Source organism: Rattus norvegicus, chromosome 16, assembly GCF_021556685.1.
Source record: "Rattus norvegicus strain SHRSP/BbbUtx chromosome 16, alternate assembly SHRSP_T2T, whole genome shotgun sequence".
In the NCBI taxonomy this organism is placed as follows: domain Eukaryota; kingdom Metazoa; phylum Chordata; class Mammalia; order Rodentia; family Muridae; genus Rattus; species Rattus norvegicus.
The window spans coordinates 22,409,578-22,434,272 of record NC_141549.1 but is presented as its reverse complement, the minus strand read 5'-3'; the positions used below and the strand labels follow the sequence as shown (position 1 = coordinate 22,434,272).

The following is a 24,695-nucleotide window of genomic DNA, read 5'->3' as shown; positions in this document are numbered from 1 at the left end:
TCAATTTTTACTTCAGTCTACAATCAGACTGAACATTTTATTTTAAAATTTATATATATGATCAATTCTCCCACACAGACTGTGTTTTGATATTCCAATCGATCCTGGAGGAGCATCAAGGGTCTAGGGATCAGGAGCCGCAGCCACTAGAAGAAAAAGAAGAATTATTAACAGTATCATCAGGCACATCTCTGGTGATATTGTCATGCCCAGCATCAACAACATCAGTGTCATATTCATGTAGATATCAATGTAGACATATCAATGTAGAGAGAAACAGTGAGAAGGTGGATGCTTCTCTTGTTATTTTTAATCTCAGAAGTTGCTTCTTTTGGAATGTTGCGGTCAAAGGCTATGCTAACTTCAGAAGTCAGAGTTCAGAATGACAGCGATAAATAGACAATAACATTTAACAGGAAGTTTTCCCGGCTTAGTCATTCAGGAAACACATGTTTTCACTGGAAGTGACAATAATCTCCTCATTCTAGAATAGGAAACATCCAAGTAGGAAAAAATATTACCTGGTCAGTTGTATTTCTCTAAACTGGATTTGTTACATTATGAAAATTATTTTCTATAAATTGAGAAAAAATAAAGTTTTCAGGTTCTAGGTTATGCGTAAATAGCCCTATAGAAGTATGAAATTTATTAACAAAAGAGACCTAGGTTTCTAGTAAAACAATCTTAATCTATTTTAAGCTACTATTTTAGTTTAACTTACCTGGTCCGACTCTCTTCTTAGTGGGAGCTCCTTGGCCATTTTCTTCATGCCATGCTTGTTGAATTTGGATTTTCATCCATGTTATGATGGATAAGAGTGAGGATATAAGCCATATGAAGAGCAAAAAAGGTATGCGTGGTATCTCTGTTGCCCGAAGATATCCACTCTCCCTGAGAAGGATCAAGCTGTGGTTTATTGGTTCAGCTCGTGCGGAAGCATGAAAAATATCCTCAGCACCCTGAGTAGCAGGCAGACCTTCTTCTACGTCAGGAGTAAAAGAAGATTCCTCATCTGAAGTAGCAGAATCAAATATTTCTTCTTCACTAAGGGATATCAAAAGAGTCAGGTTAGTCATTTGAATGGAGTCAAGGGAATAACAAGTGCAGGAACCAGGAGTGGGCTCTGGGTCAGCATGGGGTTTGTACCTTGTACTCTCCTTGTAAAGAGGTAAATCAACTACATAATCCAATCCAATGTGACTAGCTGGTCCTGAGTCATGACTCTCAACTAACACACTACTGTCAGCAGCACATGTAACAGACAGCCGAGGTTCAAGAGCAGCCAGACAGTCAGCAACAATGGCAGGATCTGTAGGCTCAGCATCAATAGCAGCCATACTGTCAGCAGGGTGGGTGGACATACTGGACTCAGGCTGAACAGCAGGCAGACAGTCAGCAGTACTGGAGCAATTAGTATGTTCAGGCTCAACAGCAGTCAGAATGTCAGCATGGTGGGTGGCCATAGTTGGCTCTGGCTCAGCAGAGTCCAGACAGTCAGCAGCTTTGGTGGAATTAGTCAGTTCAGGCTCAATAGCTACCAAACTGTCAGCAGGGTGTGGGGACATAGATGACTCAGGCTGAACAGAATCCAGACAGTCAGCAGGGTGGTTTGACCTAGTTAGCTCAGGCTGAACAGTAGCCAGACAATCAGCAGCTTTGGTGGAAAAAGTAGGCTCAGGCTCAACAGATGCCAAAGTGTCAGCAGGCTGGGTGGACATGGTTGGCTCAGCCTTGAGAGAAGCCAGACAGTCAGCAGCTTTATTGGCATGAGACAGCTCATGCTCAAGAGCAGCCAGACTGTCGGAACGGGGGGTGGGCATAGCTGGCTCTTGTTCAATAGAGTCCAGACCGTCAGCAGCATTGGTAGAATTATTATGTTCAGGCTCAACAGCTGCCAAACTGTCAGCAGGCTGGGTGGACATGGTTGTCTCAGTCCCAACAGAAGCCAGACAATCAGTAGCATTGGTGGAATTAATCAGCTCAGCCTTGAGAGAAGCCAGACAGCCAGCATCTTTGTTGGCATGAGACAGCTCATGCTCAAGAGCAGCTAGACTGTCGGCACGGTGGGTGGACATAGCTGGCTCTGGCTCAACATAGGCCAGGCAGTCAGCAGCACTGGAGGATTTAGTCGACTCAGGCTCAAGAGCAGCCAGACAGTAAGCAGCATTGGTGGAATGTGTAGGCTCAAGCTCATCAGTAGCCATATTGTCAGCAGGGTGGGTGGACATAGTTGTCTCAGTCCCAACAGAAGCCAAACAATCAGAAGCATTGGTAGAATCAATTGACTCAGCCTTCTGAGAAGCCAGACAGTCAGCAGTGTTGTTGGAATTAGTCAGCTCATGCTCAAGAGCAGCCAGACTGTCGGCACGGTGGGTGGGCTTAGCTGGCTCTTGTTCAACAGAGTCCAGACCGTCAGCAGCATTGGTAGAATTATTATGTTCAGGCTCAACAGCTGCCAAACTGTCAGCAGGCTGGGTGGACATGGTTGTCTCAGTCCCAACAGAAGCCAGACAATCAGTAGCATTGGTGGAATTAATCAGCTCAGCCTTGAGAGAAGCCAGACAGCCAGCATCTTTGTTGGCATGAGACAGCTCATGCTCAAGAGCAGCCAGACTGTCGGCACGGTGGGTGGACATAGCTGGCTCTGGCTCAACATAGGCCAGGCAGTCAGCAGCACTGGAGGATTTAGTCGACTCAGGCTCAAGAGCAGCCAGACAGTAAGCAGCATTGGTGGAATGTGTAGGCTCAAGCTCATCAGTAGCCATATTGTCAGCAGGGTGGGTGGACATAGTTGTCTCAGTCCCAACAGAAGCCAAACAATCAGAAGCATTGGTAGAATCAATTGACTCAGCCTTCTGAGAAGCCAGACAGTCAGCAGTGTTGTTGGAATTAGTCAGCTCATGCTCAAGAACAGCCAGACTGTCGGCACGGTGGGTGGACATACCTGGCTCTGGCTCAACATAGGCCAGACAGTCAGCAGAATTGGAGGATTTAGTCGACTTAGGCTCAAGAGCAGCCAGACAGTAAGCAGCGTTGGTCGAATTTGTAGGCTCAAGCTCATCAGTAGCCATATTATCAGCAGGGTGTGTGGACATAGATGACTCAGGCTGAACAGAGTCCAGACAGTCAGCAGGGTGGTTTGACCTAGTTAGCTCTGGCAGAACAGTAGCCAGAAAATCAGCAGCTCTGGTGGAAATTGTAGGCTCAGGCTCAACAGCTGCTGAACTGTCAGCAGGCTGGGTGGACATGGTTTGCTCAGCCTTGAGAGAAGCCAGACAGTCAGCAGCTTTGTTGGCATGAGACAGCTCATGCTCAAGAGCAGCCAGACTGTCGGCATGGTGGGTGGACATAGCTGGCTCTGGCTCAACGGAGTCCAGACTGTCAGCAGCATTGGTAGAATCATTATAGTCAGGCTCATGAGCAATAGGAATATCAGCAAGGTGGGTAGACATGGTTGTCTCAGACCCAACAGAAGCCAGAATATCAGCAGTATTGGAGGAATTAGTCGACTGGGGCTCAAGAGCGGCCAGAAAGTAAGCAGCATTGGTGGAATGTGTAGGCTCAAGCTCATCCGTAGCCATATTGTCAGCAGGGTGGGTGGACATAGTTGTCTCAGTCCCAACAGAAGCCAAACAATCAGTAGCATTGGTAGAATCAATTGACTCAGCCTTCTGAGAAGCCAGACAGTCAGCAGTGTTGTTGGAATTAGTCAGCTCATGCTCAAGAGCAGCCAGACTGTTGGAACGGTGGGTGGGATTAGCTGGCTCTTGTTCAACAGAGCCCAGACCATCAGCAGCATTGGTGGAACTATTATGTTCAGGCTCAACAGCTGCCACACTGTCAGTAGGCTGGGTGGACATGGTTGTCTCAGTCCCAAAAGAAGCCAGACAATCAGTAGCATTGATGGAATTAATCAGCTCAGTCTTGAGAGAAGGCAGGCAGTCAGCATCTTTGTTGGCATGAGACAGCTCATGCTCAAGAGCAGCCAGACTGTCGGCACGGTGGGTGGACATACCTGGCTCTGGCTCAACATAGGCCAGACAGTCAGCAGCATTGGAGGATTTAGTCGACTCAGGCTCAAGAGCAGCCAGACAGTAAGCAGCGTTGGTCGAATTTGTAGGCTCAAGCTCATCAGTAGCCATATTATCAGGAGGGTGTGTGGACATAGATGACTCAGGCTGAACAGAGTCCAGACAGTCAGCAGGGTGGTTTGACCTAGTTAGCTCTGGCAGAACAGTAGCCAGAAAATCAGCAGCTCTGGTGGAAATTGTAGGCTCAGGCTCAACAGCTGCCGAACTGTCAGCAGGCTGGGTGGACATGGTTGGCTCAGCCTTGAGAGAAGCCAGACAGTCAGCAGCTTTGTTGGCATGAGACAGCTCATGCTCAAGAGCAGCCAGACTGTCGGCACGGTGGGTGGACATAGCTGGCTCTGGCTCAACTGAGTCCAGACTGTCAGCAGCATTGGTAGAATCATTATAGTCAGGCTCATGAGCAATAGGAATATCAGCAAGGTGGGTAGACATGGTTGTCTCAGACCCAACAGAAGCCAGAATATCAGCAGCATTGGAGGAATTAGTCGACTGGGGCTCAAGAGCGGCCAGAAAGTAAGCAGCATTGGTGGAATGTGTAGCCTCAAGCTCATCAGTAGCCATATTGTCAGCCGGGTGGGTGGACATAGTTGTCTCAGTCCCAACAGAAGCCAAACAATCAGTAGGATTGGTAGAATCAATTGACTCAGCCTTCTGAGAAGCCAGACAGTCAGCAGTGTTGTTGGAATTAGTCAGCTCATGCTCAAGAGCAGCCAGACTGTCGGCACGGTGGGTGGGCTTAGCTGGCTCTTGTTCAACAGAGTCCAGACCGTCAGCAGCATTGGTAGAATTATTATGTTCAGGCTCAACAGCTGCCAAACTGTCAGCAGGCTGGGTGGACATGGTTGTCTCAGTCCCAACAGAAGCCAGACAATCAGTAGCATTGGTGGAATTAATCAGCTCAGCCTTGAGAGAAGCCAGACAGTCAGCATCTTTGTTGGCATGAGACAGCTCATGCTCAAGAGCAGCCAGACTGTCGGCACGGTGGGTGGACATAGCTGGCTCTGGCTCAACATAGGCCAGACAGTCAGCAGCATTGGAGGATTTAGTCGACTCAGGCTCAAGAGCAGCCAGTGTGTCAGCAGGGTGATTGGACATAGTTGGCTCTGGTTCCACATCAGGCAGACTGTCAGCAGGGTGGGTGGACATGTTTGGCTCAGGCTCAAGGTCAGCCAGACAGTCAGCAGCTTTGGTAGAAGTATTATGTGCAGGCTCGTCAGCAGTCAGAATGTCAGCAGGGTGGGTGGACATAGTCGGCTCAGGCTCAACAGCTGCCATACTGTCAGCAGGGTTGGTGGACATAGCGGGCTCTGGTGCAACAGCAGCCCGACAGTCAGCGGCATTGGTAGAAATAGTCGGATCAGGCTCAAGGTCAGCCAGACAGTCAGCAGTGTTGTTGAAATTAGTCAGCTCAGGCTCAAGAGCAGCCAGAGTGTCAGCAGGGTGGGTGGACATAGTTGGCTCTGGTTCCACATCTGGCAGACAGTCAGCAGGGAAGGTGGACATAGTTGGCTCTGGTGCAACAGCAGCCTGAAAGTCAGCGGCATTGGTAGAAATCGTCGGATCAGGCTCAAGGTCAGCCAGACAGTCAGCAGTGTTGTTGAAATTGGTCAGCTCAGGCTCAAGAGCAGCCAGAGTGTCAGCAGGGTGGGTGGACATAGTTGGCTCTGGTTCCACATCAGGCAGACTGTCAGCAGGGTGGGTGGACATGTTTGGCTCAGGCTCAAGGTCAGCCCGACAGTCAGCAGCTTTGGTAGAAGTATTATGTTCAGGCTCGTCAGCAGTCAGAATGTCAGCAGGGTGGGTGGACATAGTCGGCTCAGGCTCAACAGCTGCCATACTGTCAGCAGGGTTGGTGGACATAGCGGGCTCTGGTGCAACAGCAGCCCGACAGTCAGCGGCATTGGTAGAAATAGTCGGATCAGGCTCAAGGTCAGCCAGACAGTCAGCAGTGTTGTTGGAATTAGTCAGCTCAGGCTCAAGAGCAGCCAGAGTGTCAGCAGGGTGGGTGGACATAGTTGGCTCTGGTTCCACATCAGGCAGACAGTCAGCAGGGTGGGTGGACATAGTTGGCTCTGGTGCAACAGCAGCCTGAAAGTCAGCGGCATTGGTAGAAATCGTCGGATCAGGCTCAAGGTCAGCCAGACAGTCAGCAGTGTTGTTGGAATTAGTCAGCTCAGGCTCAAGAGCAGCCAGAGTGTCAGCAGGGTGGGTGGACATAGTTGGCTCTGGTTCCACATCTGGCAGACAGTCAGCAGGGTAGGTGGACAGAGTTGGCTCTGGTGCAACAGCAGCCTGAAAGTCAGCGGCATTGGTAGAAATAGTCGGATCAGGCTCAAGGTCAGCCAGACAGTCAGCAGTGTTGTTGAAATTGGTCAGCTCAGGCTCAAGAGCAGCCAGAGTGTCAGCAGGGTGGGTGGACATAGTTGGCTCTGGTTCCACATCAGGCAGACTGTCAGCAGGGTGGGTGGACATGTTTGGCTCAGGCTCAAGGTCAGCCAGACAGTCAGCAGTGTTGTTGAAAGTAGTCAGCTCAGGCTCAAGAGCAGCCAGAGTGTCAGCAGGGTGGGTGGACATAGTTGGCTCTGGTTCCACATCAGGCAGACAGTCAGCAGGGTGGGTGGACATAGTTGGCTCTGGTGCAACAGCAGCCTGAAAGTCAGCGGCATTGGTAGAAATCGTCGGATCAGGCTCAAGGTCAGCCAGACAGTCAGCAGTGTTGTTGGAATTAGTCAGCTCACGCTCAAGAGCAGCCAGACAGTCAGTAGCATTTGTAGAATTTGTTGGGTCAGGCTCGGCAGCATCCAGGCTGTCAGCAGTAGAGGTGGAAGCTTCACGATCAGCAGTAGCCTTAGGAATAGAATTTCTATGCTCAGAAGACACCGCATAGAAATTATCTGTTTTATATTTTTCATCCTAAAACGAAAATTAGCAGTGATACTTTTGATTGAAAATTTACTGATTTTATTCATTCTATCACCCTTCTGATAATGTCAGAACCTGGATTCATAGTCCCCAAACTATTTGTGTATTCTGTCGAAAGTTAGCACGACATTCAGTGACATTCAGTGAAGTCTGCTTCCTGTCTGCTTGAGTAATTGGCCCAGAGTTTTTCAAAGTCTTTACTGTGGATCTCCTTAGGTTTATACTTAGATTTCTTCTGCTCTTTGCTACCTGAAGTCATTTTTCCTTGTAAGATGGAAATATATAAATAGAAAGGACTAAATGTGACTCTTGGCCTCTGATGTTTTGCTCTACTCTTCCTCTAAATAGTGATTTTGTAATATTCTCTTTCCTTCATATTCTATGGTTCATTCTGCACTGTTTCTCTCTAAAACTCTCCAAGTAAAAAGGCCACCTCCCTCCCTCCGCCCCTCCCTCCCTCCTCCCTCCTCCCTCTCTCTCTCTCTCTCTCTCTCTCTCTCTCTCTCTCTCTCTCTCCCCCCCCGTCTTTTTGTACTTTCTGCTGCACTACCCCTCAAGTAGCCACTTTTCTTATTCCTTCGTGAGAGAGATGGGAATATTCTTTATACCAAATCTTTCTCTGGATAATCACCTTCTCTTTCATGCAATTAAGCATCACTTTTAAACGAGGTACTTCATTCTATAAACTAAGGTTACATTGATTACTTAGCATTAAGGGTGCGTACTAAGGAAATGTCTACATTCCAGTTTGAGAGATTAAAGGTCTGTGCAAAGGCTGAACCACAGCAATTAGTAGAAATTTGTTTATAAGTAAACAACGCAATCTGGGAGGAGGGCACAGTATCGTCAACTATTCTGTAACATCATGACTATTGCTACACTTACAGGATGTATATTAAGACCTCATCCAGCACCTCTGTGGTGGCTTGAATGTCAACAGCCCCATAGGCTCACATTATGCTTGCTGTGCAGAGCGCTGAATTATTTTCAAAAGGAGTAGGTGGTGGGGCTGTTTTGTAGTAAAACTGTTGCCAGGATGAGGTTTAAGATTTCAATAGAGAGACAGAGCTGGAAACAGAGTAGAACAACAGTGCTTTCTTTTGGCATCTGAGACACCGCCAGAACCTGAAGGGACTGACCATATAAACAGTTCTCTACACCCAAATCCTGTGGGAGGGAGAGCTAAACCTTCAGAGAGGCAGACATGCCTGGGAAACCAGAAGAGACTGCACTCTGCACACATTACTGACTCCAGAGGAAAACACCAAACGCCATCTGGAACCCTGGTGCACAGAAGCTCCCGGAAAGGGCGTTCAGAACTTCCTGGTGGCTGCCGCCGCGGAGAGCTCATAAGCAACACCCCATGAGCAACCTTGAGCCTCCGGATCACAGGTAAGACCAACTTTTCTGCTCCAAGTGACCTGCCTGGTGAATTCAGGGCACAGGCCCACAGGAACAGCTGAAGACCTGTAGATAGGAAAAACTACACGCCCCAAAGCAGAACACTCTGTTCCCATAACTGGCTGAAAGAAAACAGGAAAACAGGTCTACAGCACTCCTGAAAAACAGGCATATAGGACAGTCTAGCCACTGTCAGAAATAGCAGAACAAAGTAACACTAGAGATAATCTGATGGCGAGAGGCAAGCACAGGAACCCAAGCAACAGAAACCAAGACTACATGGCATCATCGGAGCCCAATTCTCCCACCAAAGCAAACACAAAATATCCAAACACACAAGAAAAGCAAGATCTAGTTTCAAAATCATATTTGATCATGATGCTGGAGAACTTCCAGAAAGACGTGAATAACTCCCTTAGAGAACAAGTAGAAGCCGACAGAGAGGAATCGCAAAAATCCCTGAAAGAATTCCAGGAAAACATAAATAAACAAGTAGAAGCCCATAGAGAGGAGTCACAAAAATCCCTGAAAGAATTCCAGGAAAACACAATCAAACAGTTGAAGGAATTGAAAATGGAAATAGAAGCAATCAAGAAAGAACACATGGAAACAACCCTGGAAATACAAAACCTAAAGAAGAGACAAGGAGCTGTAGATACGAGCTTCACCAACAGAATACAAGATATGGAAGAGAGAATCTCAGGAGCAGAAGATTCCATAGAAATCATCAACTCAACAGTCAAAGATAATGTAAAGCGGAAAAAGCTACTGGTCCAAAACATACAGGAAATCCAGAACTCAATGAGAAGATCAAACCTAAGGATAATAGGTATAGAAGAGAGTGAAGACTCCCAGCTCAAAGGACCAGTAAATATCTTCAACAAAATCATAGAAGAAATCTTCCCTAACCTAAAGAAAGAGATACCCATAAGCATACAAGAAGCCTACAGAACTCCAAATAGATTGGACCAGAAAAGAAACAGCTCCCGTCACATAATAGTCAAAACACCAAACGCACAAAATAAAGAAAGAATATTAAAAGCAGTAAGGGAAAAAGATCAAGTAACATAAAGGCAGACCTATCAGAATCATACAGACTTTTCGCCAGAAACTATAAAATCCAGAAGATCCTGGACAGATGTCATACAGAACCTAAGAGAACACAAATGCCAGCCCAGGTTACTGCATCCTGCAAAACTCTCAATTAACATAGATGAAGAAACCAAGATATTCCAGGACAAAACCAAATTTACACAATATCTTTCTACAAATCCAGCACTACAAAGGATAATAAATGGTAAAGCCCAACATAAGGAGGCAAGAGATACCCTAGACGAAGCAAGAAACTAATCGTCTTGGCAACAAAACAAAGAGAAGAAAAGCGCACAAACATAACCTCATATCCAAATATGAATATAACAGGAAGCAATAATCACTATTCCTTAATATCTCTCAACATCAATGGCCTCAACTCCCCAATGAAAAGGCATAGATTAACAAACTGGATACGCAACGAGGACCCTGCATTCTGCTGCCTACAGGAAACACACCTCAGAGACAAAGACAGACACTACCTCAGAGTGAAATGCTGGAAAACAACTTTCCAAGCAAATGGTCAGAAGAAGCAAGCTGGAGTAGCCATTCTAATGTCAAATAAAATCAATTTTCAACCAAAAGTCATCAAAAAAGATAAGGAAGGACACTTTATATTCATCAAAGGAAAAATCCACCAAGATGAACTCTCAATCCTAAATATCTATGCCCCAAATACAAGGGCACCTACATACATAAAAGAAACCTTACTAAAGCTCAAAACACACATTGCACCTCACACAATGATGGTAGGAGATTTCAACACCCCACTCTCATCCATGGACAGATCATGGAAATAGAAATTAAACAGAGACCTAGACAGATTAAGAGAATTCATGAGCCAAATGGACTTAACGGATATTTATAGAACATTCTATCCTAAAGCAAAAGGATATACCTTCTTCTCAGCTCCTCATGGTACTTTCTCCAAAATTGACCATATAATTGGTCAAAAAACGGGCCTCAACAGGTACAGAAAGATAGAAATAATCCCATGCATCTTATCAGACCACCATGGCCTAAAGTTAGTCTTCAATAACAATAATGGAAGAATGTCCACATATACGTGGAAATAAAACAATGCTCTATTCAATGATAACCAGGTCAAGGAAGAAATAAAGAAAGAAATTAAAGATTGCTTAGAATTTAATGAAAACGAAGGTACAACATACCCAAACTTATGGGACACAATGAAAGCTGTGCTATGAGGAAACTCATAACGCTGAGTGCCTGCAGAAAGAAACAGGAAAGAGCATATGTCAGCAGCTTGACAACACCCCTAAACGCTCTAGAACAAAAAGAAGCAAACACACCCAGGAGGAGTAGAATGCAGGAAATAATCAAACTCAGAGCTGAAATCAGCCAAGTAGAAACAAATGGACCATAGAAAGAATCAACAGAACCAAGAGATGGTTCTTTGAGACAATCATTAAGATAGATAAACCCTTAGCCAGACTAACTAGAGGACACAGAGAGTGTGTCCAAATTAACAAAATCAGAAATGAAAAGGGAGACATAACTACAGATTCAGACGAAATTCAAAAAATCATCAGATCTTAGTATAAAAGCCTGTATTCAACAAAACTTGAAAATCTGCAGGAAATGGACAATTTCCTAGACAGATACCAGGTACCAAAGTTAAATCAGGAACAGATAAACCAGATAAACAACCCCATAACTCCTAAGGAAATGGAAGCAGTCATTAAAGGTCTCCCAACCAAAAAGGGCCCAGGTCCAGACGGATTCAGTGCAGAATTCTATCAGACCTTCATAGAAGACCTCATACCAATATTCTCCAAACTATTCCACAAAAATGAAACAAACGGAGCACTACCGAATTCCTTCTATGAAGCCACAATTACTCTTATACCTAAACCACACAAAGACCCAACAAAGAAAGAGAACCTCAGAACAATTTCCCTTATGAATATCGACACAAGAATACTCAATAAATATCTGGCAAACCAAATCCAAGAGCACATCAAAACAATCATCCACCATGATCAAGTAGGCTTCATCCCAGGCATGCAGGGATAGTTTAATATACGGAAAACCATCAACGTGATCCATTATATAAACAAACTGAAAGAACAGAACCACATGATCATTTCATTAGATGCTGAGAAAGCATTTGACAAAATTCAACACCACTTCATGATAAAAGTCCTGGAAAGAATAGGAATTCAAGGCCCATACCTAAACATAGTAAAAGCCATATAGAGCAAACCAGTTGCTAACATTAAACAATATGGAGAGAAACTTGAAGCAATCCCACTAAAATCAGGGACTAGACAAGGCTGCCCACTCTCTCCCTACTTATTCAATATAGTTCTTGAAGTTCTAGCCACAGCAATCAGACAACAAATGGAGGTCAAGGGGATACAGATGGGAAAAGAAGAAGTCAAAATATCACTATTTGCAGATGATATGATAGTACATTTAAGTGATCCCAAAAGTTCCACCAGAGAACTACAAAAGCTGATAAACAACTTCAGCAAAGTGGTTGGGTATAAAATTAACTCAAATAAATCAGTAGCCTTCCTCTACACAAAAGAGAAAAAGCTGAGAAAGAAATTAGGGAAATAACACCCTTCATAATAGATCCAAATAATATAAAGTACCTCGGTGTGACTTTATCCAAGCAAGTAAAAGATCTGTACAATAAGAACTTCAAGACTCTGAAGAAAGAAATTGAAGAAGACCTCAGAAGATGGAAAGATCTTCCATGCTCATGGATTGGCAGGATTAATATAGTAAAAATGGCCATCTTACCGAAAGCAATCTACAGATTCAATGCAATCCCCATCAAAATACCAATCCAGTTCTTCAAAGAGTTAGAAAGAACAATTTGCAAATTCATCAACAAAAAGCCCAAGATAGCTAAAACTATCCTCAACAATAAAAGGACTTCAGGAGGAATCACTATCCCTGAACTCAAGCACTATTACAGAGCAATAATGATAAAAACTGCATGGTATGGGAACAGAGACAGACAGATAGACCAATGAAACAGAATTGAAGACCCAGAAATGAACCCACACACCTATGGGCACTTGATTTTTGACAAAGGAGCCAAAACCATCCAATGGAAAAAAGATAGCATTTTCAGCAAATGGTGCTGGTTCAACTGGAGGTCAACATGTAGAAGAATGCAGATCGATCCATGCTTATCACCCTGTACAAAGCTTAAGTCCAAGTGGATCAAGGACCTCCACATCAAACCAGATACACTCAAACTAATAGAAGAAAAACTAGGGAAGCATCTGGAACACATGGGCACTGGAAAAAATTTCCTGAACAAAACACCAATGGCTTATGCTCTAAGATCAAGAATCGACAAATCGGATCTCATAAAACTGCAAAGCTTCTGTAAGGCAAAGGACACTGTGGGTAGGACAAAACGGCCACCAACAGATTGGGAAAAGATCTTTACCAATCCTACAACAGATAGAGGCCTTATATCCAAAATATACAAAGAACTCAAGAAGTTAGACTGCAGCGAGACAAATAACCCTATTAAAAAATGGGGTTCAGAGCTAAACAAAGAATTCACAGCTGAGGAAGGCGAAATGGCTGAGAAACATCTAAAGTAATGTTCAACATCTTTAGTCATAATGGAAATGCAAATCAAAACAACCCTGAGATTTCACCTCACACCAGTGAGAATGGGTAAGATCAAAAACTCAGGTGACAGCAAATGCTGGCGAGGATGTGGAGAAAGAGGAACACTCCTCCATTGTTGGTGGGAAAGCAGACTGGTGCAACCATTCTGGAAATCAGTCTGGAGGTTCCTCAGAAAATTGGACATTGAACTGCCTGAGGATCCAGCTATACCTCTCTTGGGCACATACCCAAAAGTTGCCCCGACATATAAAAAAGACACGTGCTCCACTATGTTCATAGCAGCCTTATTTATAATAGCCAGAAGCTGGAAAGAACCCAGATGCCCTTCAACAGAGGAATGGATACAGAAAATATGGTACATCTACACAATGGAATATTACTCAGCTATCAAAAACAATGACTTTATGAAATTCGTAGGCAAATGGCTGCAACTGGAAAATATCATCCTGAGTGAGGCAACCCAATCACAGAAAAACACACATGGTATGCACTCATTGATAAGTGGCTATTAGCCCAAATGCTTGAATTACCCTAGATGCATAGAACAAATGAAACTCAAGACGGATGATCAAAATGTGAATGCTTCACTCCTTCTTTAAAAGGGGAACAAGAATACCCTTGGCAGGGAATAGAGAGGCAAAGATTAAAACAGACACAGAAGGAACACCCATTCAGAGCCTGCCCCACATGTGGCCCAATCATATACAGCCACCCAATTAGACAATATGGATAAAGCGATGAAGTGCATGCCGTCAGGATACGGATGTAGATCTCTCCTGAGAGACACAGCCAGAATACAGCAAATACATAGCCGAATGCCAGCAGCAAACCACTGAACTGAGAACGGGACCCCCGTTGAAGGAATCAGAGAAAGAACTCGAAGAGCTCGAAGGAGCTCGAGACCCCTTATGAACAACAATGCCAAGCAACCAGAGCTTCCAGGGACTAAGCCACTACCTAAAGACTATACATGGACTGACCCTGGACTCTGGACTCTGACCTCATAGGTAGCAATAAATATTCTAGTAAGATCACCAGTGGAAGGGGAAGCCCTTGGTCCTGCTAAGACTGAACCCCCAGTGAACGTGATTGTTGGGGGGAGGGCAGCAATGGGGGGAGGATGGGGAGGGGAACACCCATAAAGAAGGGAAGGGGGAGGGATTAGGGGGATGTTGGCCTAGAAACCAGGAAAGGGAATAACATTCGAAATGTAAATAAGAAATACTCAAGTTAATAAAAAAAAAAGATTTCAATAGACTGGTGTCATTTCCACTAAGTTCTCTCTTTCCTGTGTAGGTCAAGATGTGATCTCTCAGCTGCTGCTTCATCGTCATGCTTGTCTGCCTGAATCATGATGGTGATTTCTGTATCCAATTTAACCAAGAGACCCACTTCACACCATCTCTTTCTTCTAAACATTTTCTTTCCCATGATATTTTTTACAACTATAGAAAGTGACTAACATAAGCATCAGCTAGTTACAATAAGAGTGTATTTAACAGAGTCTGAAGGATTCATTCAAAGCTGTGAAGTGGTGTTACCCAGGGGATTTGGTCACAAAATGTGTTATCAAATTCCATAAAGCTAGCTTAGATAGGATGCCCGGAACACTCGTTGATTTAAATAGATAAATTCAGGAAGTTGGGCTTGTGAATGGGTTTGATGCTGCATTGTAAATGGGAAGCCTCATTGACTCATACTGCATAAGAAATAAGATCTTCACATGTTTGTTCTTCCTTACACCTCAGGGAAACCCATAACATGGCAGTCTACTTTTGACTTTCAGTGCCAGGTTTGAGGATGATTTACGTTTCTTACTTGCAAAACTGACACGTCAAACATTCTCTGCATCAACAAGCAATATATCACAGAGAAGATTCAACAGAACAGGTGAAGGAGGACTGTTGATCAAAGAATAATGTTGAAGAAGCATGCATTTCCTCTTAGTGTTCACACTATTAAAATGGATCATGAGAGAATTTAAGTTCCTTGGATTTCCTGAGAAAGACAGACTTGAATATAGCAAACCATGGGGTATGTTACACACATAGTCATGTTTTCATATGCAATGTGTTACCAGACTACTTATCACTACCCCATTGAACCATCTGGCTGGCAAATATGCATATACACATGTGTGTGCACTTATACGCATGTATGTATTTCTAACTACATATGTGTACGTGAGAAGATGTGTATACATGCATATATATGCAAGTATATGTATATATGTATATATATGTATATATATTTACTGCTTTTAAAATAAAAGGAGAAAGATTGGTGTATAGCCGTTTAGAATAAAAATGAAATGTAGTAAGTGTGAATTTCTCATTCATGTGATCTTTTTCTTTCAGCCAAACTAGGCATCACCTTTGAAATGTGCCTGTGTCATTGTAAATCCTGCTGGCTGTACTTGTTTATAATGACTTATACCTGGTATTCCGCTAGCATGGGGTAGAGAACTGGTATTAACTAGCTAAGGTCTTTCATTTTTTTATTTTATACTCATTACACTGCATTTCCCATGTAGTCTTGTGGGAAGTCTTGTGTTCGTTTGGTTTTATTCAAATTTAACATCAGAAATGATGTTTAGTTTTACTTCAGTGACATTTATTCCTTGGAAGAATGGAAACTACCTTTGTCTTAGTTGTCTCTGTAAGATCCCACTGCTGTAATGATATTGTGGATTGTATTCTAATCATGGGCATATAAAATTTAGTTACTATATTCATCACCATTATTTGTACATTCCATAGCATCATAAAATTCTAGTTAGGATAAAATGTGTTTGCATTGGAAATTTTAGTTTAGAAAATTCTAATGACTTTTCACTGCAATAGAAGGTGATTGCCGAGTGAATTTCTGTTTATTAAAGTACCTGAGTTCTATGTCTTTGCTAAGTTCTTCCTAGAATAAAAATTACTCAGGTTCATCACCTGTAGTAGTTAATTGGAAACCAAATTGATCTAGGCATAAACGAAGAGCATTTGAGTTTGGTTTCTGTAAATTACAGTTTCTAATGATTCCATTATGTGTAATAATTATATCTGAACTTCCTCTTTCCTAATGATGAAATTAGAGGTCTAGAGGAAGGTAGTTAGCTACGTGTTGACAGTATGCAGTGGAGTAAGGAGTAAGTAGTGTGTGTAAGATCAGCAGACACACCCTTCTGCTTGCTTTGTAACTTCTGAAAGGGGATTTAAACAGGAAAGATGGCTGTTACTTTTGAATTTGTTTCTGTACTTTCTGTGACAAAATATCTGATGGGGAAAACCAGTCACTTATTTCAAGGAAGGAACAGGGAGGCCTGACTTTTGGCAGTACATTGTTGGTTCTCACATGCTGGTAGACCGGGAAGCAGATAACACAGTACTGGTACCACAAGTAGTCATAGCCATTAAAATCTACCACTGAAAACCTTCTGCTAGCAAGGCCAGACCCCGAAAGTTAAACAATCTCCCATCAGTGGCCAAGTGTTCAATCACATGAACTCCCATCTCTTTGTCTGATCCTCCCATGCACTGCTTAGCATTTGTGTTAATGTTAAATAACCCCCCACACACACACATGCAGAGTTTATCTACTGTTTGTCTGTTAATGCTAACCAAAGTGTAAATCATACTACCAATGTGATAAACCTACTTGGCAGCCTGACTGACAACTTGAATTTGATACCTGAGACTGGAAACAGAGGAAGGGAAAGATTGATTCATACAAGTTATCTTTTGATACCTACAATTCAACTTACATTCTCCTACTCCCCAAATAAATTAAGTACAGAATGTCCTTGAACTGACAGAGACCATCCTGCCTGATTTATGAGTTCATGAATTAACTGTGTACACCAACATACCCAGCCTCCTGTTGTGGGCACCCCGCCTATAAGTACTTTGGACTTCAATGGGTAAAACCAGAATGCTGAGGTCCTGTCCAGGAAGTTAAGAAATATCAGAAGACTGACTTCTTATTTCCCCTGATGATAATTTTAATCTTTTTGCCTATCAAACATATTAAATCTGTGTGCTGGAAAAGGGGCTGAGGAGTTTAAAACATTCATTGCTCCTCCAGGACACCTGGCTTTGCTTTGTAAAACACATAATATTGGTTGACAAAATTCTGGAACAACAAGAACAAAGGATGAAATGACCTCTTCTGATTTTTGTGGGAAGCACACGCACATGGTATACAGACAGAATACACGCAAAACATTCACACACATAAAGTCAGTCAATCCAAAGTAAATGAAGCACAACTATGGTGGTCGCTTTCATGTTGACTGTACCTATTTCCAGGAGCATGTACTATTTGGTTTCTGTATTTTTATGACTTCTCCTCAGTGAGTTAAAAACATGCTCATTTTCTGTTTTTTCTTCTGTTTCCATAGTCTAATTTACTATTATTACATTTTATGACAGTGATTCTCAACCTGTCTGTCATACCCTATTGGAGGAGGGCATAGAACAGTCTCACACAGGTTGGCAAAGACCTTCTGAAAATACCAATACGACATTACAGTTGATGATATTATCAATCTGACACTGATGCAGTAGCAACATAACAGTTGTATGGTTGGGAATCACCACAGCATGAGGAACTGTATTAAAGGTCACAGCGTTAGGAAGGTTGAGAAGCAATGCCTAATGCAGTGACTGGCAAGGAGTGAGGATATGGAGAGTGTGAAGGGAATGCTCAAGGCTGATCTTTCTCTACTCGTTCACTACTTGCACTAGGAAGGCATAGGCACAAACACCCATCACTCCCCTTCACAAAAGGAAATAGGTTACTTCTCACATCAGTGGGGATTACTGTTGCAGATGTATTTTCTTCCCATACTTCAAGAATTGGGTCTACCCGAGAAGACACATAAACTCCAGATTTTCTAAAAATATTTTGGATCTTCTTAGGTATTATATGGAATTTTCTTCCCGATTCTCCCTGCAATGCAGAGAAGAGAGTTTACTTTTTATTTGGTCTTGAAATTAACTCTATTCTTTTAGGATGCATGCTTTCAAATCAACAATGTTCTTTAGGAATTACAGGATATTGACACATGAAAATCAAAATTATTAAATATAAAATATCTTCTTATATGCCTATTTACAACTTAATAGGATACCATCAAGAAGTTAAAATATTTATGCTAGCCTAGATTAAGAGAAAATCATTAACTGACAAACTTGACCTTGTTCTTGTTGAGACTAAGCTTAATTCATTATCAGTCAATTATTCTGCTTCTAGTTTAAGATGATTATTAATATTAATGAGGCCCCTTCTAACAGTCTTCCTCTTCCATTGTGGGGAATCACAAAATGCACAGTTTTCATTTACAAATAAATGGCAATTTAATTGCTAGCACTGTCCATACCATAGAACCGGTGAAACTGCTTTATAGAAACACAATTGTCCACTGAGTCACATTCAAAAATCATTAAATTGCCACTCTTCATTCACACAGCCCCTCACTATAGGGCTATAGGTTATATAGAAACAGGTTTCTTAACCTGGAGCAGCTCACAGTGATAAAGCAGCCTCAGACTGGATATGGAAATATCTAAGTAAAGCACTACAATATTTTAACTGTTTGAATGTGGCACAAAGAATATAAGTTTATATTATTTTAAAATCCATAAAGAAGAACTTAAATGGAAATATACAGTAATTGACTCCCTGCATCTAAAAATGCTGGATAATTGGGAAAAACACTTGTTGTTTTTCTGGATGAAGAGCTTTCAACATACCCTCATAGAATCAAATAGAAAATGCTCTATTCTCAGAAGACAAACTTGATGAACATATTACAAACTGCTACATAGCCACAATTTCTCCTTAGTGTAAATACACATGAAATAGAGAAACCAAGGAGATGCTCTCATACAGGATCCTAAAATAGCAGTGTCCAAAGGTAGATAAAAATTGCATGCATTTTCCTGAGGGTAAAGTCACTTAGGAGATTCATGGATTATAGAAATGTCTGGACTTACTAAGAAGTACTTATTATATATAAGTATACAGTAGCTATCATCAGACACACCAGGAGAGATCATCATATCTCATTATAGATGGTCGTCAGTCAACATGTGGTTGCTGTGAATTGGATTCATCAAGACCTCTGGAAGAGCAATCAGTGCTCCTTTTTTTTTTGGTTTTTTTTTTTTTTTTTTTTGGTTCTTTCAGTCAGTGCTCTTAACCACTGAGCCATCTCTCCAGCCCAGGAAAACCGATATGGGAGAGGGTGAGGGGAAAGGGATGGGGGCTCATGGACCGGAAACCAGGAAGGGGAAAAACATTGGAAAAGTAAGTAAAGAAATATATCTAATAAAAATTTTTTAAAAAAGAAATATTATGGTCTAGTAACAGTCACATTTTAAAATCAGTCGAACATGTACTCATTTCTGCAAACAATACTTGTCAAACATCAGACATCTTCTATTGTACGAGGACTGCGCTCAGTCTTCCACTCACTATGTCTTTTGAGTCCATTCTCTTATTGACCACCACTACCCACAAGGACTTACTGCTCACTTGCAGTTTGTAGAAATCTCCACATCTACAATGTGGACTCCCTTGAGCAATCTTTCCATATAAAACTGGGATAGTTACACTATTGCTGAATTGTAACAAAATTTATAAGAAAATTAAATTCACAAAGAAGAATTTTACCTTCACAGAGGAGGTAGAGCTGACATTATCCACATTCACACACCTAGGAACAAGAAAGGAGGGCTTGTCAGGGAGCCTTTAGAATAACAGCATGCAACATTCTTCCAACCTTGGTTTTGTGGCTCAATCCCTTCTTCATGAATAAGAAACCCAGGCAAACTAGCCAGTAACCTTCAGGGGATTCTCTCTCACCACCTCCTGCCTCACCATAAGTGCCCCAGGATTCAGATGCACATGAGATCCTCAAGACCTCATGTGGATTCTGAGAATCCAAACTTCCATTCTCAGAGACTCATGGCAAGCACTTTATCCACTGAATCATCTCCCTTCCTAAGGATGTTTGTCCATAACTCATGCTGTGTGGGAGATAATTGTTCAGCTTGTGATTATAGAAGAAATAAAGAAGCTGAAATCATAGTACACAGAGGCAAAGAGAATGTCAGGTTCTGAACATTATACTTTTTACAGATTAATTTATTGTAAAATGCACAGATTCTTACCATGGTGATGTTCCTGTAAGTCTCTTACCAGCTTCTAAAGAGGGAAGCAAAATTTGTCACAAAACAACTATAGGAAACATGGCAATAAGTGCAAAGGCTAATATTTGTGACCCTATATCCTTTGGCACCATTTATGAAAAGCCTTTAAAGTGAATAATTATTGGTAAATAATAAATATATGCAAAAACCTTTCTTCCCATTTCCTAGTATATTTTAAAGACAAAGAGAAAATTTCATCAAAAGTTACTACTTATAAAAATTGTTGTGCAAATTACCTATGATCCTGATCACTATCAGACACAGAAATTATCATCTTAGCCTGAACTGTTGTCCCATAGTGAAGGGTTAAAAGGACAGCGTCATGTTGCCACTGCTGCTTTTTGCCTCTGGACTAGGGATGTTTGCAGCGCTCTAGGTGAGCATGCTCATCTCGTACAGTAGTGAAAGGGGCTGCTACAAAGGTCGACTTGAACTTCCTTCACTGTAGGGGAACATTCATTGCTACCACCGGGAAGCACAGTCTCTGGTGACTGTCGTTGCAGCATAGTCAAATATAGGAGACCCAAAGACCTTTACAAAGTATTTCCAGCTGCAAGTGTGACAAAGCTCTTGAGAGATCAGTGTGTTACTGTAGTCGAGATCTTCTGAAGAAGATGTTAAGGGCCCTCAGATCTAGCATTGACCCCTAGCTCATTTCCAGCAAAAAGAAGTTCAACATCAACTTCCATTGCTGGCCATGGCAAGAGCAACTGGAAAGACTTCCTTAGTAGTTATGCAACATGAATTATTACTCCAGAGAGAAGCATGAAAGAAACTTGCAGATAGAGCAGCAATCTTACATAAAACATTTTAAAAATATATTTCCACATATAAACCATAGTGTGTCTCATGTTTCACTCTCTGGATAAAGCCTGCCCTCGAAACATGCTTCAGAGAATGAACAACCCTAGTTCATTTCCTTTACAGTATGTAAAACTCCACTGCACACCCCTTGGCATTGCCCATGACCAGAGCAAGTTTTTGTCCTATCAACAAATGGGCTGAGAAAATGTCTCTATGGTGGACCGTATGCTCAGCATGTGTGGGGCCTCTTTCAGTCCTCGACAACACAAACAAAACTCCAGTGCTGAAATACATTTTAAAAAAAGACACCCACATTATGATAATTCTGTTTCTCTCAGGGTTATGTGAAGAGGGTCATTTAGGTTCCTCTACACTATTCTCTGGCTGGCTCTCTCCAAAGGCACAGTAGGTATGAGAGATGCTGTGGTGTAGGTTGCTGAAAGGATAAATTCTATGGTGCTTCTCCCCCTGTTGGAATCTAATCTTATTCAGACTCAATCAAGGGATCATTCAGTGCTGTGTACTGGAGAATGATGTGGTTTTTCAACCTTCCATCTACTGTGTCAATGTTGTTTTTACTGGAAATTATGTCTTGCAGCATATAAATCAAGTATCACTATATCTTTTGCTAATTAATAGAACTACAGGGAAAAGGTGCTGTCAGAGTAGCCCATATGGAGGCTGCTTTCATTGAATGCTAAGAATATCAGTTTTCATTCCCCAGCACTACCTACAAATCTCACACACCATTCACTTCTCCAAAGGTTCCTGAGTGAGCCAGATATTTATAATATCAAGATATTCACATTAAATGGAAGATAACTAAAAATAACTATAAGATAATCTGTGAATTATAAAATAAGTATGATTGAAATATTATGGAGGGAAAAATTCCAGATTATGCTAATGATATTTAGTCTCCAAAACATAATGAAATTAATTGAATACTGTTTTTGGTTTGCTTTTTAATATGATCATATTTTCACACACTGACACCTATGACATGTAGCAATAATCATATATATAGTATATATGCTAAAACCTGAAATAAAAATGTATTTTATATCAAAGTCAACTTGCTGCTATGTGTCTAGAGAGGACACAAATCATGGAATAGTTTTTTTTTTTTTTATCAAAGGTCACTACATGCATCAGTAGTTCGATTTGAATATAGTAGCATTGCAGATGATATAATTTGAATTTGAAATTTCTTAGAAGCTCTGGTTGGTTGGCATTGTTGTTCATATGGGGTCTCAAGCCCCTTCAAGCTCCTTCAGTCCTTTCTCTGATTCCTTCAACGGGGGTCCCGTCCTCAGTTCAGTGGTTTAATGATGGCATTTGCCTATGTATTTGCTGTAGTCTGGCTTTGCCTCTCAGGAGAGATCTACATCCGGTTCCTGTCGGCCTGCACTTCTTTGCTTCATCCATCTTATCTAGTTTGGTGGTTGTATAAATTTTTAAAAATCCCATAAAAGAAAAAAGGAAAAAAAAGAAAAAAAAAGAAATACAGGGTAAAAAATGGAGCAGAGAGGAAAGGAAAGGCTGTCCAGTGACCGGCCCAACTTGGGATCTATCCCATGCATAGGCACCAAACCCTGATACTATTACTGATGCCATGTTGTGCTGGCAAACAGGAGCCTAGCATGGCTGTCCGCTAAGAGGCTCTACCAGAAGCTGACTAAGACAGACGCAGAGACAGCCAACCACTGGATTGATGTCTAGAATGCCTATGGAAAAGTTGTGTAAAGAAATAAAATGTAATTCAATAAAAAGAATGCAAATACATAAAACAACTTTAAAAGAAAAAAAGAAATTTCTTAGAAACAATATCTTAAGTAAATCTGAATTCTAAAAATGGTTGCCAGGAAGTGAAGAATGGATATAAATATATTCATATTTGATTTCCTTACTTTCCTAGCACAAACAAAGTTCTTTCTATAGTTAGGGTAGAATCAGTAGAGGACTTACACTTAATCTTACCTGAATTATGCCGGTTAGAGTTTTTCAAAATGGATTTTAGCTGTCCTGGTGGTCTTACTCCACTGTGGTGTATTTTAAGAATGTTATGTTAATATTCATACTAAACATTAATCCAATGCATTGGATTACTTCTTGCTTGATTTTCTAACTTATATTACATTATAAATTGTTTTAAAAAGCTATTCATTTGTTCTTTAACCAGTTGAGTATGTCTGGGAATACTTTACTTCCAACTTTTCCCCATGTAGAAGAAAGGGAAGGAAATTAGGCCCAAAAATTAGCCCAATGAAACCATTATACAGATACATATATACACACAACCACCTCTCTAGCTTTTGCTCTCATAGCTATACCGAGTGATATTTTTTTTTATAAGCAGTATTCTTTTTTATTAGATATATTTCTTTTTTTTTTTCAAAAAAACTTATTTTTTTTTATTAACTTGAGTATTTCTTATATACATTTCGAGTGTTATTCCCTTTCCCGGTTTCCGGGCAAACATCCCCCTCCCCCCTCCCCTTCCTTATGGGTGTTCCCCTCCCAACCCTCCCCCCATTGCCTCCCTCCCCCCATAGACTAGTTCACTGGGGGTTCAGTCTTAGCAGGACCCAGGGCTTCCCCTTCCACTGGTGCTCTTACTAGGATATTCATTGCTACCTATGGGGTCAGAGTCCAGGGTCAGTCCATGTATAGTCTTTAGGTAGTGGCTTAGTCCCTGGAAGCTCTGGTTGCTTGGCATTGTTGTACTTTTGGGGTCTCGAGCCCCTTCAAGCTCTTCCAGTTCTTTCTCTGATTCCTTCAATAGGGGACCTATTCTCAGTTCAGTGGTTTGCTGCTGGCATTCGCCTCTATATTTGCTGTATTCTGGCTGTGTCTCTCAGGAGCGATCTACATCCGGCTCCTGTCGGTCTGCACTTCTTTGCTTCATCCATCTTGTCTAATTGGGTGGCTGTATATGTATGGGCCACATGTGGGGCAGGCTCTGAATGGGTGTTCCTTCAGTCTCTGTTTTAATCTTTGCCTCTCCCTTCCCTGCCAAGGGTATTCTTTTTCCTCCTTTAAAGAAGGAGTGAAGCATTCACATTTTGATCATCCGTCTTGAGTTTCGTTTGTTCTAGGGATCTAGGGTAATTCAAGCATTTGGGCTAATAGCCACTTATCAATGAGTGCATACCATGTATGTCTTTCTGTGATTGGGTTAGCTCACTCAGGATGATATTTTCCAGTTCCAACCATTTGCCTACGAATTTCATAAACTCGTTGTTTTTGATAGCTGAGTGATATTTTTAATCTATAGATGCAATGGAATTAGTCCCCTGACTACATTAATCATAACAGTCTTTGCCCCTGATGCAGTAAGGCACCTATTCCCATGATACTTTGTGAATATTTCACTATCTATGATGGTACCACCCAAGTGGTTTGCTTGTCGAACATCAAATAGATTTCTGTTGCTGCTAGAGCTCTTCAAAACCCACCACTGCATTTGTAATGTTCAAGCTGCTCCTTCTTAACACACGCATGAATGAATCCCGAAGTCACAATCTGCCTGTTTCTGTGCCATTTATCCATTTTTATG

The 24,695-nt window shown here is 41.9% G+C and overlaps 1 protein-coding gene across 1 annotated transcript in view; it reads right to left on the bottom strand.

The window, feature by feature from the left end:
- LOC148000459 (uncharacterized) overlaps positions 1–24,695 on the bottom strand; it is a 49,688-nt gene continuing 24,993 nt past the window's right edge. The window contains exons 7-13 of the mRNA XM_087589363.1: positions 23,117–23,178; positions 20,294–20,327; positions 19,794–19,836; positions 17,940–18,068; positions 6,843–7,004; positions 722–5,618; positions 1–146 (exon numbers count right to left, since the gene is read on the bottom strand). Of these exons, the coding sequence (XP_087445489.1) occupies positions 124–146; positions 722–5,618; positions 6,843–7,004; positions 17,940–18,068; positions 19,794–19,836; positions 20,294–20,327; positions 23,117–23,178 (5,350 nt within the window). The 3' untranslated portion in view covers positions 1–123. The remainder of the gene's footprint in view (positions 147–721; positions 5,619–6,842; positions 7,005–17,939; positions 18,069–19,793; positions 19,837–20,293; positions 20,328–23,116; positions 23,179–24,695) is intronic.